This window comes from Centrocercus urophasianus, unplaced genomic scaffold (genome assembly GCF_019232065.1).
Source record: "Centrocercus urophasianus isolate 14NV4802_14NV808 unplaced genomic scaffold, USGS_Curo_1.0 seq_31, whole genome shotgun sequence".
In the NCBI taxonomy this organism is placed as follows: domain Eukaryota; kingdom Metazoa; phylum Chordata; class Aves; order Galliformes; family Phasianidae; genus Centrocercus; species Centrocercus urophasianus.
In genome coordinates this window covers 8,743,028-8,762,583 of record NW_024884878.1, presented here as the reverse complement: position 1 = coordinate 8,762,583, position 19,556 = coordinate 8,743,028, and the positions used below count along the sequence as shown (strand labels likewise).

Below are 19,556 nucleotides of genomic sequence, written 5' to 3'. Positions count from 1 at the left end.
GAGAAAGGGAAACATTACTCCCATTTTCAAAAAAGGGAGAAAGGAAGACCTGGGGATCTACAGGCTGGTGAGCCTCGTGTCTAAGCCTGGAAAGATCCCGGAGTGTGTCCTCCTGGAAGGCAAATGCAAGATGAGGAGGTGATCTGAGACAGCCAGCACAGCTTCACCAAGGGCAGATCATGTCTGACCAATCTGGTGGTGTGCTGTGATGGAGCGGTGGCATTGGTCAAAGGAAGGGCCACTGATGCTGTATACTTGGACTTATGCAAGGTCCTGCTCCACACCCTTGTGTCTAAATTGCCAGAGTTGTTGTCAGTGAATATATGTTCAAGTAGAAGCCAGTCACAAGTGGTGCCTGCCAGGGGTCTGTCGTGGGAACAGTGCTCTTCTACGTTTTTATCAGTGACATCGACAGCGGAACTGAGTGTATCCTTCACAACTCTACTGATGACACCTTGCTGAGTGATGCTTTTGACACAACAGAAGGAAGGGATGCCATCTAGAGGAACCTGGACAGGCCCAGAGTGTGGGCCATGAGAATCTAAAGAGGTTCAACGAGGCCAAGATGTTGTGTTTGGGTCATGGCAATCACAGGTGTGTAATGTACAGACGGGGAGAAGAACTCCTTGAGAGCAGGAGATAAGGACTTCTGGGTCTCGATGGACGAAAAGCTGGATGTGAGCCAGCAGTGTGCTCTTGCAGCCCAGAGGGCCAAATGTGTTCTGGGCTGTATCAAAAAGGGGGGTGGCCAGCAGGGAAAGGGAGGGGAATGCCCTTCTTTACTCTGCCTTCGTGAGGCCCCAGCTGGAGTACTCCATCTGGGCATGGGCCCTCCAGCACAGAAAGGATGCAGAGCTGCTGTAGCAGGTCCAGAGGAGGGACATAGGGATGATCAGAGGGCTGGAGTTCCTCTCCTCTGAAGAAAGGTTGAGGGAGTTGAGGTTGTTCAGCTTGGAGAAGAAGAGGCTCCAGAGAGACCTCATTGCAGCCTTCCCTTACTTGAAGAGAGCGTATAAACAGAGGGGGACTCTCTTTCTACACGATCTGCTAGTGATAGGACAGAGAGGAATGGCTTTACTCTAAGAGATAGGAAATTTAAGTCAGATGTTAGGAAGAAATTTTTACTCAGAGAGACTGTGGATGTCCCATCTCTGGAGGCATTCAAGGACAGGATGGATGGGATCCAGTCTGATCTACTGGTTGTTAACCCTGCCCATGATGGCATCAACAAGATGATGTTTAAGATCTCCTCCAACCTAAGCCACTCTGTGTTTTAATTATAGTTGTTTATGCTCCCAGAGAGGTAAAGGAAATAAGTGATTATAGTGATACGAGATTTATTGTAAAATAAAATAAAATAAATGATAAGTGGGCATCTGGGCAAAAATATGGGACCACCAACCTGCTCAGACGTAGGTTTTTCTTGTAAGGACCTATCTGTGCATGCTGGTTTTATAGTCTGCGTGGAGGCTGTAGTGAAGTAACAGTGATGTAGTGAAGTAACAGTGATCTTTTGACACTTCTTCAAGGGATTAATGCTAGCAAGAAATACATATTATGAATAGAGCATTTGCAGCTGTTGCCACACTTCAGCTCTGTGCTTTGTGACACTGGTCTTTGTTGAAATTTTTACGTACAGAAACAGTCCTATTTGAGCGGAGAAGTGGGTGCATATGCATAATATGTGCCATACAATATTGCCATACCCTCTCTCGCATTGACCCACTCCAAACTCTGAAACAGACTAGCAAAAAATTACGGACTGCATGTTTTCATTTAGATCTCCTCAGACGTTCGCCTGGCACAGCCAAATGTGAGTTTTGTTTTATTCATCAGACCGCGACTGTTAAATAATAAGGAGAGAGATCATAGTCTGCTCCTATGCCTATTGATTGTTTTTGCAGTTTCAAAGTAACCTGAATTAAAGATACACTTCTTTTGTTTGCCTGCTCTAACGGGTAGCTAATACCAGTTCAGTGTGCTTAGAAAAAAATACGAAAGACAAGCTTTTCAGTGTATTTTATTATGCATGAGAAGTTGATCTTGCTTGCTGATGTAAGGTAGAACCAGAAGATGTCAGTCTTGGTGGATACATGGAGCTCGGGGAAACAAGATCTGGTGGGTCATGCTGTGCTTGGGTGAAGTGTCACACACACATCCTGCCTGTGCAGGAGTCATTGTACTGAAATCTCACTGCTGAAATTCTAGCAGCAATCTGCCAGAAACCATGGAGGAGAAACTGTGGCTTTATGGATTAGAACTGATAAACTTTAATACATTTCTTTTATCAGGAACCTTCTCTTTTCAGTTTTATGTCCGTTCAAATACCAAAATCTTTCAGGAGTTTCAAATGCCTAAAACTCAGACGAATCTATTTGCTATTCATGTGCTTTCTCTTCTTTCCTCTCCCCCCTTTCCCTTCTGAAGAAACCACTTGTTTGCTTTCCCTTTGTTTCTTAGCTGGTAGAATGAGTTTAAAAATGCTTTTACTTCCCTGTCACTGCATTATGCTGCTTGGAGGGAGAATCAGCTGGAATCATGGCAAAGGGAACTGCTGTTCTAGTAGTTTTATTTTGTATTCACCATACAATTCCCAGAATTGCATTGTTCTTTCCCAGAGGGTGAAGACTGGTCTCTCATGCAAATCACTGGTCCTTTTCTAGGCTTTTGTAGCCTTCCTGAAATTATTGGAAAGGATCCTTCTTTCTGCAGAGCGAGGAGAAGGGATTGCACCAGACAGGCTGGCCCCAGTCATTTTATCCCTTTCCTGTGTCCTATAGTTTGTTTTTGGAATGGGCACCAGACAGTACCTATCCTGCGTTCCCAGGACTTCTGCTGCTTTTGTGAGCTCGAGGAGCCAAATTCATCAGCTTTATTTGACTTGAGACTTGCATCAGTGTTAGAGTGCACAGAATCTGGCCCACAGCCTTGCCCGTATGTGAAAGTGTCTTCGCTAATTTAAGCAGGGTTGTTGAATAAGCATTTTTTTAATCATTTAAGTGGTACATTAGGTTGATACAAGTTCAACTAAATTAGCGGGCGTACATTTTTCCAACTAATGATGCATTGAGACTAGACAGGTCCACAAATTCAGTTTTTCACAAGTCCTTGTTAGTATTAATAGAAGCGCAACTGTGATCCTTAGAAATGCCTCCAAGCACTGGAAAGTCTAGCAGCAACACAGACAGTGTGCAGTAGTGCTTACACATTTATTTTAAAAGAAGGGAAGTGACAAAGCAAACTAGCAGGAATTAGGCTAGAAACAGCCTGGATGGATTGGTACTATGATTGAAAGTAGCAGGCATTAAACTACCTATTTCACGCAAGCAAGTTAAGCAGGATAGAGGCTTTAATTTAACCCCCACTTCTGCAGACATCAGCACACGCATGCTTATTATTACCGCCATCTGTTTTATTCACAGTCGTTTCCATCAGCTGTGATATTTTGCTTTTTGTAGTGTTTCAGGCCTGCTTTGAAGCTATTGTGCTGTTAACTTTGGCTGAATCTGTGTGTAGCAATGTCAGCATACTGAAATTGTAACTGTTAGATTAATGAATGTAAGTTATTATTAACTCTGTGCCTAATGCACAGTATGTTAGTAGCTGTGCAAGTTCAATCAAATACATCACAGATTTTTCATGATGTTGTTTACCAGATCTTAGATGGACTGCTGAGCAAGATGAATGTAATCCTTCGTTTTTATCTGTGACTTACAAATTAGGTAACAAAATCATTTTAAACAGAAATTTTATTATTATTCTTTGCAGCAGGAGAACAGATGTATCCATGGACTCAAATTCATCACTAAAACGGAATATGCATCTTTAAGGGATGCTGTAGTGAGTGGAAGGAAAATTAACTGTTGCAAACATTATCTCATACAGCTTAAACCCACACTGGGGCTTAATGAATTTCAAAAGAAAAAAAAAATGCTTATTCTTTCCTTTGTTTTCTTTTTCCTTCACAGAACCTGAAGAAATTGTTTGTGGAGTTTAGTCATCAGGAGCTGTTCGAGTTCTATAACAAGGTCTGTAGATTTTACGATACCATAGTTCCTTTGTAAACACCTTATGCTGCTCAGCAGGAAGTACTGCCTAAATGAATTAAATCTAATGAAACTGGAGGGAAAGTGGATCCAATTTTAATTAAAGCCGCTGGATTTGTTTGATCACAGAAAGCATTTTCAAGAAGACTGCATTCAAATTTGGAGTAGGCAGGCATTGGAGTCATTGTAATCGTACCTGGTGGCTAGGTCTAGAGGAGCAGCTGATGATTAATAACAGAGAGTTCTCTGGAAGGAGCATCTCTATCTTATGTTGAAATGCCAGGCTCGTAATCTAGTCAAAATAAACCCTTATTATTTTTTTACCTTATTATTATGCATTTGAAATTTGCAGCAAAACATCTGTCCATGTAAAAAAGGCAGTATTTAGACAACTGTTTCTTTAAAATTTGAATATTTAAGCTGCGGCAATGCATTCTAATAGCTTTGTGTAAAAACAACCATTCATGAGTACAAGTTTTTTTGTTGCATTATGATTAGATTTAGTATGCGTAGTTGAAGACATTGGAAAGTATTTTTTTTTTCTGTTTGCATGTTTCTAAATAATATCTTATGAATAGAGGTTCTTTTTTTTTTCCTTTTTGTTCCTTTAAATAGCTGGAAACCATACAAGCACAGCTGGATTCCCTTACATGATGTTTTTGAAGACTTATTTCTCAGCCACACTCATGCCACCTCATTATTTTGAATTGAAGATAGATTGCCAAGCTGTGTTTACTGAAGGATTCAGTGGGTTGCTTCCTGTAAAATTATATGGCTTATCTCCTCTTAAAGCAGTAACATTAGCCAAGATAAATCATTGTTAAGAGCCTGAAGATTGTAATGGACATTCTCTTATTTTCTGAGCAATTATTAGAAGTGGATTTATTTACAGAGAAAAGAAGAGAATGCTACCCTATCTCAGATTTTTGCTGTTGTTCGTTATTTGGTTAGTTATTCTTTTTCTCTCTTAGGTGTGATACTTGATAATGAATAAAATCTATTTTTTACACATAAAAACAATATAAGACTTTGGTAATAATGTTAGTAAGAAAATATAGTAAGAAAATGCACAGCTGATGAAACCTCTGTCCTTTTGAATTGTTATTCTCACGATAAGTAATGCTTGCTGCAAATTTGTCAAAATAAATTCTAAATTTACGAATGGATTATGCTTGTCCTGCTTTAATTTTATTATCTCTGCTATTTTAAATTTTAAATGAAAATTGCTAAATAATTAGTGTCCCTGATTTGAGAGTTTACTTCTGATGCTGAGAATAAATACAGCTTCTTAGCACTGCATGTATGACAATGAGTGAGTAAGTGAAGTGTAAGTGGGGAGAGAAAGCTTGGAATATATAGTGAAGAACACTGAAATAGTCTTACAGCAGTATTTCTCAGCAGTTTGTTCATCCTTCCTAACGTTGTCCACCGCTGATTTTACAGGTAACAGGAGGAAATAAAGTACGTTGACTTAAATGTTAGTCATATTTTTTACCCATTAGTTTCAGATGAACGGAAGTTCACAAATAGGATGAGAAGTAAAAATCATCTTAGTTCTTGTTTGTTGCCAGCCATTGACAGACAGCTCCACTGTCTCACCTTGGTAATGGGCACAGTGTGACTCTTCAGGCTCACAAAAGGTGAAAGAAGAGAAAGTCTTCAGTATTAGTATGTCTCTCTTTCTTCTTGAGGAATTCTCCTTTGCTCTTGGAGAGCTGTTTGGAGCACTTTGTGTTGCTTTGTTGGAGATTGTGCTGCCTCTTTAAAACACAGGAGGAGTTTGGACTGCTTGCCTAAGCTGTGAGATATTAGAAAAGACTTACAAGGTAAAGACAGTAACAGCCTGTGTGTGAGTGAAAGGCACCAAAGAGACAAAAAGAGGTTTAACATGGTTCTTAATGCAAATACCCTATGAAACTGTACCATTCTTGTCAGGCAGTGGTGTTACTCTATTGGAAACAAGAAATGAGTCGCCATTGCACAGTGACCTGTACATTTGTTGGCTGCCAAAATGCCTGACCTTCTAGAGATATAACACTCCCACTCACAGACAGCTCGTCCTTAGTCTTGCATTCAGCATGACTTGCTCTGCTCATCTCATGTGGCGCCAGCTGTTACCAATGTGCAGGTGGGGACGTCCCCCCTGCACCTTCCTCAGAACTCACTGCCCTGCTGGCATTAACTCACTACTAGCACAGGTCGGAATGTCCTGCTCTTGATGTCTAAGTCTTGGCTTCTCTGTTGGTCCTGTGGGGCAATCTGTTGTGTGCTGGGATGCTGCTTGCGAGCGCTTTGCCTATGTTCCCTGTGAGCCAGGACTTAAATTCTGAAAGTGGGTGGCACTTCCCTGTAGCAGGTGTTTGGATCTTGGTGGTCTTCAATGTCCTTTCCAACCAAAGCTGTTCTGTGGTTCTGTTATCCTATGAATAATATCTGAGGTAGCTTAAGGATGTCTCTGTGTGGATGCAGGACGTTGTCTATGTGAGGTTAGGTGGTCAGCCATGAATCCTAGAGAAGGAAGTGAAGGCAGGATCTGAAAGGAGTGTGAGAATCATTGGACAAACCAGCAGGAACATCTGTGTGAAAACAGGAGACAAGAAACCACAGACAAAGAAGGAAGAAAATGAGTATTGGGCATGAGAGGAAGGAAGAGTAATGGGTATGACCATGGCGAAATTTGGGAGTTAGAAAGCTACAAGGAAGGCAGGAAGAATGCTGGGAAAGGGAAAAAAATATATATTGATTGAAAATAATAGAGAAAAACAAAACAGCAGGTTAGAGAGAACTTTAGCTAGTAGGGGAAGGTGAAAGTGGAGAAACAAATTAAAGCAGAGTTAACTCTGACATCTGTGGCCAAATGTTTAACTGCATCTAGTATTTTGGACTAATCCATAAATGTTAGACTCCTCAAAATTAGGCAAAGCTAATTAAAAGCCTGAGATAGAAGAAAAGAGAATTTTTAATCTAGAGTTAGTAGAAAATATTTTAAAGAAACATCAAAGGGAAAAATAGAAAGAAACAAATTGTAAGATTGTAATATTTGTAAAATGAATGTCGTTTTCATCCATTCTTGCAGGTGGATAAAGAGATTTGTGAAATCTTAAGCAGTGGTTAGCAGTGTTTGTTTTTTTTTTATCATCAGAAGCCATAGTAAAAGCCAAGGCAAATATAATGGTAAGAAGTATGCTTGTTACTGATCTTTCGTGAAGGAGCACTCAAAAATAAATGCTTAGCTTGGGAAGACTTTTCTGTGCATAATGTGAAGCTTTAAGGTTGTATGCTAATAGGTAGTGGTGGTACAACTGGTATCATCTTCAGGACTAGCACTGTCACTTATTTAAGTGCTCCTGAATTAAAGAGAAGATTGCCAACTGTGAGAAAGCCAGACGGGTTGTGTGAGTTGGACCTGTCCTGCAGTACGGAGTAAATCCAAAGCTGTACCTCAGAGGAGATGGAAAGAAAACGTAGAGCTTTAGCCTAGTCAGAACTGAATGTATGAGGTTGGGGTTGTACCACCTGCCCCAGTGTTCATGCAGGAAATTCTCAAACTTTTGTTTATTCCATTTTCCATACTGAAAAAATAGCTTTGAAGAGTGTTTTGAGGAGGAGGCTTTGAGTTCTTTTGCCGAAGGAGAGAAGTTACATCTCAGACCTTGCTGAGTTCGGTGTCGTCGCAAAGCACTGGTCTGCAGTATCTCTTGGGTGTGATGGAGAATTTACATTATCAAGGTAATGCTGAGATGGGAAAGCTGAGGAGATTTATTGAGCTCTGAATTGGAAATCTGAATAGTTAAAAATTACTAAACCTGCTTTGGTATATTCAGGTGCATTTTAAAAACATTTGGCCCGTCTTTGCTCAGACATTATAATATTTCCCTGACTGTGCTTTTTCAGAACTGTAATATCAAAATGTGCTTTAACTGAACCATTGGCAAAATAAAGAAATATTTGTTTTTTGGTTTGGGTATAAATAATCATCATTATTGCTTGGACATGAAGGCTGGGAATTCCAGGTCATAAATGCAAAAGTGTGAGATCTGCACAGAAAATTCTACCATACTAGGACAGAGCAACCATTTGTACATTGCTTAGCAGAAACAATACTAATAATGTACTAAGGGTTACAGGGTACAAATGTGTTAGATTATCTTTGCCCAGTCCTGCTTCAGGCATAAATTTCTTTTTCCTCAACAAGACAGGAATTGTCTGGAAACTTTTGCATTGTGATGGTTCAAGTAAGTTTTTTAGGAAGACAGAGAAATGCAACTTTACTATCTCAAGTTTTGACTAAGCTCTAAACCTGCTTTGGTTCAGTAGAGCAGGCTTTTAAATTCCACTTTATTTCCTGGGTTTATTGACACATCAGGTTCGAGTTCTAGCTTGCGGACTCATTTCCCTTGCCTTAAAGTGTGTGATTTTTAAAGGCTCTGAAGTCATGTTCTTTCAGAGCATAAGTAATTTACTAAACCACTACATCCTAAGTTGGTCAAGGGAGAAGAAATGTTGTGATCAAAAGGTAGGCTCTGTTACTCCATCGTGGAGCACTTGTTCCATTTCATATTCACTGATTTCCAACTGCAGCAGTGACATTTCATTGTTTGGCTGTATTGACATATCATAATTTTTCAATTATGAATCCACTCGTATTTCAGTGAAGAAATGACAGACGCCTTTTGCCCACTGAATAAATATCAGATCACTTGGTAACCATTCTGCAGCCCTTGTTTGACAAACGAAGGTGAACGCTTGAAGGCATTGTGAGAAAGTTCCTTTTCTATGGATCAGTCACATTGATCTTCTGAGTAACAATGACTTCATTTAGGTGGATGAACTAAGGTGCTTCTGTCTGATACGCTGTTGATGGTGTCTCATAAAAATAAACTATTAAGGCGCCTTTACCTGCAACTCTCTATGTATAAAGTGATTTCTCATTTCCACAGTATAATCAGTTCTCTTGGATTTTCATGTGGCCTTCCTGCCGGTGTTGATGAGACGTTATATGCTATCTTTGAAGTGAATTAAAGCATTTAGATCCCTTTGTTCCTTCAGTGTTTGTTTTCTCATGCAGTTGGAGACTTCATCAGTCTGTTACCGGTCAGACGTGTCCATGCGTATGAAGCCATGCGTTCAGGAAACTTTTGTCCTTGACACTGACAAGATTAGTTAAATACCTTCCGTGATGTTTTTGTATATTTATTGAAGGCTTAGGAAGCCAATATGGAGCTCTACATACACTGATGTATGTATTGGATGTGTAACTGAGTGGCTGTTCGCAGGATGATCTCCCTTTTCTCTTCAAGTGGGTCGTCTTTTCATTTACCTTCTTGTCATCACCGTTGCCTTGACTGTCCCTGTATGGTGATACACAACACTGACTCAAGGAAATCTGAAAGAATTAATATCTGTCTCTAAAATGGAGTTCAGAGATTTACACTTCCAAGCAGCTGGCCTCCGTCACAGAGAACTACTGATGGGGTTGGACATGCTGGAGCACCAGACCCTGCCATTTGAAATTCTTTCTAGTCATTGAGAACAAATGAAGGGAGTAGAAGCAGCACTCCCTGGTCATTGCTAACAAGACTCCTCTCGTCTATGCTGTATCAGAAGGTTTATCATTGAAGGCTGCTGTGAAGAGCTTGGTTTGTAATTTCTTTCCTATCCACAAGTGTAGTAATATAGCAACTTAAAATTGCATTTCATCGGCAGAGCAGAGTAGCTGCAGTTAGAATGCCCTGTTTTTTCCATCATCCACTTTTTTGTTTTTCTGCCTCCAAAGTAAGCAGTGCAGATTTGGGGGAGGGTGGGGGAAGCAGGTTGACTTACAGCTGCACAATTAATATTTTCAGTAAGCATTTTGAAGAGGCTTGCTCTTGCAGATTTGTTTCTGTATCAGAAGTGTTTGAAGTGTCCTTTCAGGCAGCAGAGAATGGATCTGAGCAAAGCAGGGAAAGGACCATGTTAGCTGCTCCCCAGCACTCACTGCTGAGCACTGGAGTACAGCTTAGCAGGAAGTCTTAGTTTTGTCCTCAGACTGCCACTGTTGCCTTTTTCCTCAATAACAGTGAATGAGGAAAGGATTAGAGAAGCTGACTGTGCTGGGCCAGTCTAAGAATGTAGTCCAGAATGAAAGTTACTAGCTTAGCTCTTCAGCCCAAAAAGATTCAAAATTCTTCATGACAGGCAGTGTGTTTACCCTATCTCTGCATGAGGAATGAAATCTCTGTCATCTCCACTTCTGTCTGAATAAAAGCAACCCTGTTTCCCCACATGATCGTTGTAACTTACTACAAACAATAAATAATAATATAAATTTATAATAAATAAATATATATAAACTTATAATAAATAAATTCTAAATAATCTTTAGAATCCAAGTTAGGACAGCAGGAGTGAAATTCATCAGATCAATGCAGAAAAAAGACCATAAGCATGAGCTTATCCCTATGGTGCGGTGTGCACTGCCTTTCTCCTACAGGATGAATGGCAGTCATCCAAGTTTCATTGAAAATCAGGATAATGTAAAAATAAGTAAGGAGTGAAAAAGGAAAACTAATCAGAGCAGACAATTTTTTTACGCAAAAGAGTTGAGTATATCTGTCAGGGTAATTGTGCTTGCAATGAAACATTCTCAGTTCTGATTTGGGCAGCATATACTGCCCAAACTCTCTTCACTTCAAACACTCTTCACTGCAACACCCAATAAGAACATGTTTTCCTTTTGATCTCCTTCTACAACTGGACTGCAAGTTCCCATGCCCTTTTGGCTGTCACCCCTACATCTGCATGTCAGAAGTTTTCTTGGTAGCTGACTGATTTCTTTATCTCTGCAGTGAGCAACAGAAGTACTTTGAAGACCTTTATGTCAGGACTGAGAATACAGTGTTCTCAGTGAACTTACGCTCAGCTGGGCAGTGGATCTCTTACCCATTGCCATGAACAACACCAAACTGGGAATGCAGAGCACCTTAGGTAAGTGTTTAAAAAGGCCAGAAAAACACGGTTTTGGATTGCTAAATATCTTATCACTGAAATGCATAAGTTTTGGCCACTGTCAAATTTTCATTTTTAAATTAAAATTTAGTTCAGGAACAGGTTGCCCAAGGAGGCTGTGGATGCCCCATCTCTGCAGGCATTCAAGGCCAGGCTGGATGTGGCTCTGGGCAGCCTGGGCTGCTGGTTGGCGACCTGCACACAGCAGGGGGTTGAAACTAGGTGATCATTGTGGTCCTTTTCAACCCAGGCCATTCTATGCTCCTATGATTCTGTGACCCATGGGCATACAAACTTTTGTTGTTATTGAATACAAGTTGTCTTGGGCCACACTTGCTCCAAAAGTGATACCTCATACTTATTTCCATGGAAACAACAGATACAAAGGGCACAGTAACACCGATAGAGCCATTTCTCACTATCTTTCAGCATATTCACCACCACTGGCTTTGGGATACGTGACCTTGCTTTTGTGAAACTAACACACCATTGGGGTTCAATGGCAGTGTCTGCAATTCTTAGTGAGCTCTCAAGGTGTTCACCAGAGATCTTTGATGAAATTTTACTCTTCCTGTTCTTCATCCTTGACAGTGATTGTTAAAAATGTGGGTATGGCCAAAATGTGATGACAGGAATAAGGTGTGATTGTGAAGTGAATGATATTTCTCTCTGCTTACATGGGGATTATGAAAGTCTGATACAGGGATGTGATCAGAATTTTGAGTTGAATATGTGATTGCAACTCTATAGATTGCATTTGCAAATTTGCTGGTCATGTATTTGTATCAACTGGAAATGCATTTGCAGTTATAAATTGATGGGTTTTTTTGGCAGTCTTGAAACCCCAAGCTGTGGGGTGTGGCCAACAAGCACAAGAGATAGAATGCCATCCATAAGGACCTAGACAGACTGAGCAGTGGGCCCAGGAGAAGCTCAAGAGGTTCAAAAGCCAAGTGCGAGGTCTTGCATCTGGATTGAGGCAAACCACTTCCCGATACAAGCTGAATGGAATGAGCACAGCCCTGCAGAAAAAAAAACCTGGGGGTACTGGTGGATGGGAAGCCAGATGTGAGCCAGCAATGTGCCCTATGATTCTATGACGATTCTATGATTCTGTGACTCGCAGCCCAAAGCTGACCATATCCTGGGCTGCATCAAAAGAAGCGTGGCCAGCAGAACAAGGGAGGTGATCCTGCCCCTCTGCTGTGTGCTGGTGAGATCTCACCTGGAGCACTGTGTCCAGATGTGGAGTCTTCAGTACGGGAAAGATATGGTGGATGCCCCGTCCCTGAAGAGTTTTGATGCCAGGCTGGATGGGGCTCTGAGCATCTGATAGAGCTGTAGCTGTCACTGTTCATTGCAGGGGAATTGGACAAGATGACCTTTAAAGGTCTCTTCCAACTGTAAGGATTCTATGATTCTGCTCTCAAATCCCTTTACAAAACAGAAGGCACAGCTGCGTACCCTTCGCTGTTGGGAGCGCTGTGTCCAGGCAGCGCATCAAGACGCACACAGTGCTGCGCCATGGCTTGAGTCAGCGCTGCACAGCACTGCCCTCCCCGTGCCCTGCTTGCAGTCGGCGCAGCCTGAATGGCGCTCTGACTGCGGCTATTGCTGAGCCATGGGTGCGTGCCCAGGGCTGCTCTGTTTGGAAGAGCCTCTGCCTCTAAATCACGGGGAGGGGTTGGGTAACACGGCGAGCTGTGTTGGGCTGCATGCAGCCTGCGGGCCACGGGTTGAACGTGCCTGATTTAGTGTAAACAGTTAATATAAAAGAGAAGCCAAAGGTGGAGGTTTCTGTATGTTAGATGAATAAAATCTACCCTTGAGTAGCTTCCTGGAGGGCCTGGATATGAATGGGTACTGGTATCTGAGCAAAAAGGTCATATCCCCATGGTATAATGATTTCAACATGTTGAGAGAAAGGAACTTTCCTATTAATCTTTTTCCAGTGTACAAGGTCAGAAAGCATGAAAAAGCGTGAACTGGGAACCTCATTCTGTATTTCATAGCTGTTCCTAAATCAAACCGTGGCTGAAGTTATGACTCTGCTTGTTATTTCTCAGAATGGTCCCTTCATCATAGCTATCTTTGGTCAAGTGAGTTCAGTGGTTTCAAATCAGTTAGTGCTTCAATTACATTGTTATCCTTCTTCTGCATTAGCAAAAAAAATAATAAAACAAAATAAATTTTAACAATTAATTCCTTCCTTGAAAAACCCAACACTTAAGAGTTTTGTCATTCTTCAGGCAAAGTACTGATGTCTCTTATACAGTGAGATGTGAGAGATCAAGAGGTAAGTATCCACATAGGTCTTGAGTATCTTCCATAGCAGGAGACTCCAGAACCTGTCTGGACAATCTGCTTGAGAGTCTCCATATGAACTGGTGAGCAGGCAAAGACAGCAGAGATTCCTTTGCATAATCCTTCTTCCCTTGAAATGTCTATGTTTGAAAGCAGATCTTTTGCCCAGTTTGTTCTATGGTCAAACAAGTGTGACCATTTGATGGACCTGAGCATGAGACAGAATAGGAAGATATGACTGTGATAATCCTAACACTTTTTCTTTAGTATCTAACATACCGAGTCTGTCTGGGGAACAATCCATTTATTACCAAAGATGACAAAAAAGATAAACAAACTTGAAATTGAATGTGTCATTATAGGCAGGAGGAAAATATGCTTTTATTTAACTTCAAAATACAGGTTATCACTTTAATGTAAGGAAATAGATTGGAGACAATTGCTTACAGGAAACCAACTGGGCCAAACTTCAGAGAGCTGATATGCCTTCAGTCTCGGTGACTGACAGGACTGTGACTCTCCCAGTTGACTGAAATTCTGCTGATATGGATCTTACCAACAGCATATAATCTGAAAAACTCGCCTACATTTCCCTAGCCTCTAATCTTCTAGCCATCACGTTTTAGAAACATCTCTGAGAGCATTTCTGAAGCCCCCATAAGAATAATGTGTCATGCTATATCACGAACTAGGATTGTGGTGCTCCTGTGCTTTTATTTGAAAGTCTTTCTCCAAGCTTGCTACTTTCTCCTTTGATGTTTGTTGATAGATCCTACCTTTTATTGCTGTTGCTGGCTCACTATACACCTTGAGCTAACTACTGTTTTTGCCCCATGCACTATGCTGTTAAGCTGTAATTCACATTTTGTTATAGAATCACAGAATCACAGAATAATTTGGGTTGGAAGGGACCTTTAGATCATCTAACTCCAACCCCTGCTACAGGCAGGAACACCTCACTCTAGACCAGCTTGCTCACAGCCCCATCCAGCCTGGCCTTGAGTGCTTCCACAGCCTCTCTGGGCCACTTTTTCCAATGTCTCACCACCCTCATGGGAAAGAAGTTCTTCCTTATATCTAGGCTAAACCTACCCTCTTCCAATTTAAAACCATTTTCCCTTGTCCTGTCACTACGTGCTCTTATAAAAAGTCCCTGGCTTTCCTGTAGGCCTGAGCTCTCTCAGCCTATCTCCATAGAGGAGTTGTTCCAGCTCTCTGATCATCTTCATGGCCCTCCTCTGGACCTGCTCCAGCAGCTCCATGTCCTTCTTGTGTTGGGGGCTCCAGAACTGGATGCAGTACTCCAGGTGAGGTCTCACGAGAGCAGAGCAAAGGAGCAGAATCACCTCCCTCAACCTCCTTCTCTTGATGCAATCAAGGATCTGGTTGGCCTTCTGAACTGCAAGCACACACTGCTGGCTCATGTTGAATCTTTCATCAGTTGACATTTCCAAACCTTTCTCCTCAGGGCTACTCTCAAACCATTCTTCACCCGATCTGAATCTGTGCTTTATCTGAGCTGTCTCACCACCCATCTCTACTTGGACACTGAGCCATTGACTGCAACTCTCTGAGTGTTGAGTCCAGCCAATTCCTTATCCAGTCAGTTGTCCATCCATCAAATCCATTTTTCTTTTATGCTTTTCCCTATTGGTAACAAGTACCAGGACTTGAAGGACTCAGGAATGATCTTGCTGAGATTTTGCTGTACTAGCAAAAAATATAACCTTTCCATTAATTGCAAATGCAGTCTGTTTATTTGAGTACTAGTACACAAAGTACTAGTAGTAGTAGTAGTAGTAGTAGTAGAGAGTAGTAATGAGTAGTAGTTTTCATTCAACAGAAAAGCAAATATGTATAAGCTTATTCTAGAGGAATTAATCTAGATTATTTTTAAAACCTATGAGGACTGACATGATCATCACGTCCAAAGAAACAGAAATAGAACTCAACAGTTCAGTTGGAAAGGACCTGCAAAGATCACAAAGTCTGATTACTTTACCTCTTCAGACCTAGCCAAAAGTTAAAGCGCAATATAGATGACACTGTCCAAGTGAACACCAACAGGCATGGGGCATCAGCCACCTCCCCAGGAAGCCTGTTCCAGTGTTTCATCACCTTCATGCTGAAGAAATGTTACTGATGTCCAGCTTTGTGCTGTTTCTCCTTGTTCTGTTAACGGTTTCTTGGGAGGATAAACTGGTGCCTCCCTCTCCATTTCCCCCACTCAGGAAGTTGCACAGAGCAATGAGCTCGCCTCTTGACCTTCTCTGAACTGGACAACACAAGAGTCCTCAGCCTCTCTTCACTCAGCACTCCTCCCAGCCCAGCTTTGTTGCACTCCTCTGGACACTTCCAAGTACCTTAACATCATTTATCAGACTGCGGAGCCCAGAAGTGCACTCAGTATTCAAGGTGAGGCCACACCACTGCTAGATACCGTGAGAGAATCACCTCTTTTGCTGATTATAGTGACGATGCACTTACTGCAGCCCTGTCTCACTCCAGTTGTTGGAGGAGATGGTTTGGTATATATACCTGGAGTGACATTAAGACACAGGAGGGGTCAAATGTTGTCCTACCAGTTTATAGCAAATTCTAAGCAGTTAAGGAATGCAGGGAAGATGGGAAAGTTAGCAACAGTGAAGAGAGGAATCCTAATCACCACCATGGATCTAGCAGCGTCCTGTTCTTCCAGGGCTGCAGGTCGGTCAGCGATGTCTCACTGATCTGCATGGCTGTAGTTTGCTAGAGGAGTTCTATGTCTGAACTCTTCAGGTTTTTATGCTCTTCACATGCTTACGTGTTGTTTTGTTTGTCAGCAGCAACAGCAAGTCATGCGATTGCCACGTGGCAGGCTGTCAGACGTGCATCCTGACTCCGCGGCAGTCATGCCCATCCAGATGCCCCCCACAGGTCAGCACACCCTGCCCTGAGAACTTGGTAGACAATAGCCAAAAACCAGTTCCTCCTGATCGCACAACCAATAAAGATGTTGAACAGAACCTAGAACTGAAGTTAAACCGCGGTGCTTAAGAAGTTGTGTATATTTGAACCAGATTTTTGTTCTCAGAAGAAAATGGCCAGCACGTAACACTGGATGGCAAAAAAACAACCAAGAATCTTGTCTGCAACTCCTATGAGATTTATGATCCATAATCCTAGTCTGGGCATTTTTGCAATACTGAAAAAGCAAACACAAGGTAATGAAAAACAATTATGAGTCATTCTTTTACCTCAGAGGTGATTAATGTGACACAGTCACGTTAAATTCTCTGAAGAGACATCAGCAGCACTTTTCACTGATGTGTTTTGTAGGCATAGATTTGATACAATTCCACAAAAGATTTTAATTTCCTGCTAACAGCTATAGTTCATGATCGTAACTGAGATAAACATAAATTCTAGCTGCTGAGCTTGCAGGACCAATACGTTTTTTATCAGCAAATGATAAGGATACAGAACATCTTCAGTTTTATGATACGAATAATTCCATATTATGAAAAACGTGAAGAACTGAATTGAAATATTCTCATGAAATATGCTATGAAGGATCTGACAGCAAGATATTAAGCTAACAAGTTGCCTCTGCACATATTCCAGGCAGTCTCTGTATATTCCAAATTTAGAACCCAAAAATGTTTACTTGGTGCTTTTAGTGAAACAAAGAGTGGCACTCAGAAATCTGAATGGCGTAATTGTCTGGAGTGAATTTGTGACACACTGTTTGTCTGTTTGAGGTGTTAAGTCTTTTGATGTCTGTTATCCTGCAACATGAATCTATTTAGGTGTTCATGTACCTCATTTTCTTGTAGGTAGTGCAAATCGACCCAATCACTGCCAGGACAGTTATTTGAGACATTCTAATAAGTTTAAGGACAGCTGTTGAAGAATCCCTAAATTCTGATGCTTCTGACATCTAAGCCTTCTGACACCTTACCTGAACAATACTCCATTTTGGCTGCGTGTTCCCTTCAAGGGAGCTTTAACTTTTTCAGGAAAATGTACCTTTTAATTTTGGTGTTTCCATGCTTGTTTGCTTCATCCATGTTTGTTTGCCTTGGGAGGCAATGAAAACCCTCGCTCTGCTGAAGAGTTTGCCATAGACATCTCTAGGTGAGTACCCTTTTGTATCCAGTGACTGATGGATTTCACTGTCTTCCCCTGCATGTTGTGTCTGAGTTCTGGTCCTTGCAGGATGAGTGCTTCTTCAAGTATTATGCAAAATGCTCTGCATGCGATTGCACATTGTGTCTTATATACTACTGAACAGAAAGAGGTGCTTCACTCTTCAGGACCATGACAATCTCAGTAATGTAGGTGACAAGAAAGGATGAGTTGAAAAATGTAGAGGTTTGTAAAGCTGCCACATAAAACTGTAAAGCATTAGTAGCACACTTGAGTAGTACATTTCCACACTGTGTTTTTAAGCAATACTGGACCCTGGTGTGGCTGAGTGTATGTTTACCTACTCACTGGTGTAGCTGTGCAAGGGACAAAATTATATTTTGCGCCTCAGTAGTTTCACTTGATGCATATCATTTTAGTTGCCAATCTAAGAACTCAAGACTGTGTTTCCACATCTCCAGCTTTCAGAGAAGCACGGAGCTTTGCTACCATCTTTGCTACCATAAAGGGGTGCTTTGCTGTCATTCCCAGCTAGCTACCTAGTCTAAAAACAGCCCAGACTTGTGATTCCAGTTTTATGTGTGGTAGGTTAACTCAGCTCTTTTATTGCCTTCCTGAGCATTAGCAAATCATTGGTTAATGTAACCTCATTAGGATGTCAGCTGAGCCCAGAGATTATTCTCATTGTTCCTCCCTCCAAAAACTAAGAGTTGGTTTTGTGAGTACAATGGATGGAAGTATTTTGCAAGAGCTACCTCAAACCTTGCCTTTACCTGTAATCACAATGTCAAAGACTGGTCATACCAATCTCATTTGTGATGCACTGAGCATAGTTATATTCCCCCTAAAGTCATATTGTACAGACCTGCTACTCAAAGCTTAAAACATATATTTTCCTCAGGACACTGAATATCATCCAGACAGAGCCTATCTCCCTCCATTTCAGCAGTATCAGAGCTAGGTGAACTGTTGGCTGAGGGCATCCAAGCACACGGATGCACCCTGGTACTTAGTTTTTCTTCAGAGAGATGCATCTGTATTGAATTAATTGCTGGCAATTTATGGTCAGATTATTCCTAAGAGAATATCAGAAAAGCTGAGTGATCTCAGTGTTTACCTGACACTTAATGAACTGCTTTTTTGGACACAGTCATTTTGGCATTTGGAAATGGATGACTCATTTAATGACAAAATTTTGAGAGCACTTCAGTAGCTTGTTCCCCATTTGGCCAGCTCTGACTTTATTGTTTTTTCCCTCTCAGCCTATTCTGCTCTTTACAGTCCATCTTCCTTTTTATTTTTCTCATCTTCACCCTATGGATACCCGTTTCTGTACCCCCTGTATAGGTACCTTTAACAGGAAGGCTTCAAAGGATGGATAATATGTGCCCCTTCTGTGCGGTGAGCTGTTTCTCCATCTGTGATACCTGCTAGGTCTTCATTCCCACAGAGAGCTGCTGACACTTCATTTCTCTCACTCGAGGCATATCATTTAGTACATTTTGTATGCCAGCCCTGATTTTATTGTGTTGTGACCTTGTCTTGTTCTCACATTACTCATTTACATAGTTCTTATTTTCTATCAGAATTATTTTTCAGGAAAGCATATTGTGATAGGTTGCTGGGTATAAAAATTATAGGCAGTCCTGCTCCATTTTTTCCCAGTTATCCACTTCTATATTGTAAATAATCACCAACATGCTAATCATGATGCAGTGATTTTTTGTTAATCTCAGCTCTTGAACAGGGAGTTCTTGCCTTGTCTGGAGAATTGCATGGGAGATTTGAAGCATGTGTCCTTTTGTTTGCAAAACAGAATTCTCCAATTCAGCTGTCATTCAGCTATCTAGTTGGCATAGAAGGAGTTTTTGCAGCATTAGTATTCGCACAGCTTTTATTTGTAACCTTCAGTCTGATTACTAGGAAGGTTGTTCTTGTTTTGCAAGACTGCAGCTATCAGATGTTAGACCATCATCATTCCTGTAGAAGCCCTCTGTTGCAATGAAGGCCTTTAAAATATGGCGCCTACTAAAGATATCTCGTAATTCAATTTCTCCCAGAGAGACATTTCCAAATTATAGAAGTTAT

The 19,556-nt window shown here is 41.3% G+C and overlaps 1 protein-coding gene across 1 annotated transcript in view; it reads left to right on the top strand.

Annotated features, from left to right (window-relative positions):
• COMMD10 (COMM domain containing 10) overlaps positions 1 to 5,212 on the top strand; it is a 97,909-nt gene extending 92,697 nt beyond the window's left edge. The window contains exons 6-7 of the mRNA XM_042829492.1: positions 3,969 to 4,028; positions 4,662 to 5,212. Coding sequence (XP_042685426.1) covers positions 3,969 to 4,028; positions 4,662 to 4,700 — 99 coding nt within the window. The 3' untranslated portion in view covers positions 4,701 to 5,212. The remainder of the gene's footprint in view (positions 1 to 3,968; positions 4,029 to 4,661) is intronic.
• Positions 5,213 to 19,556: the final 14,344 nt, after the last annotated feature.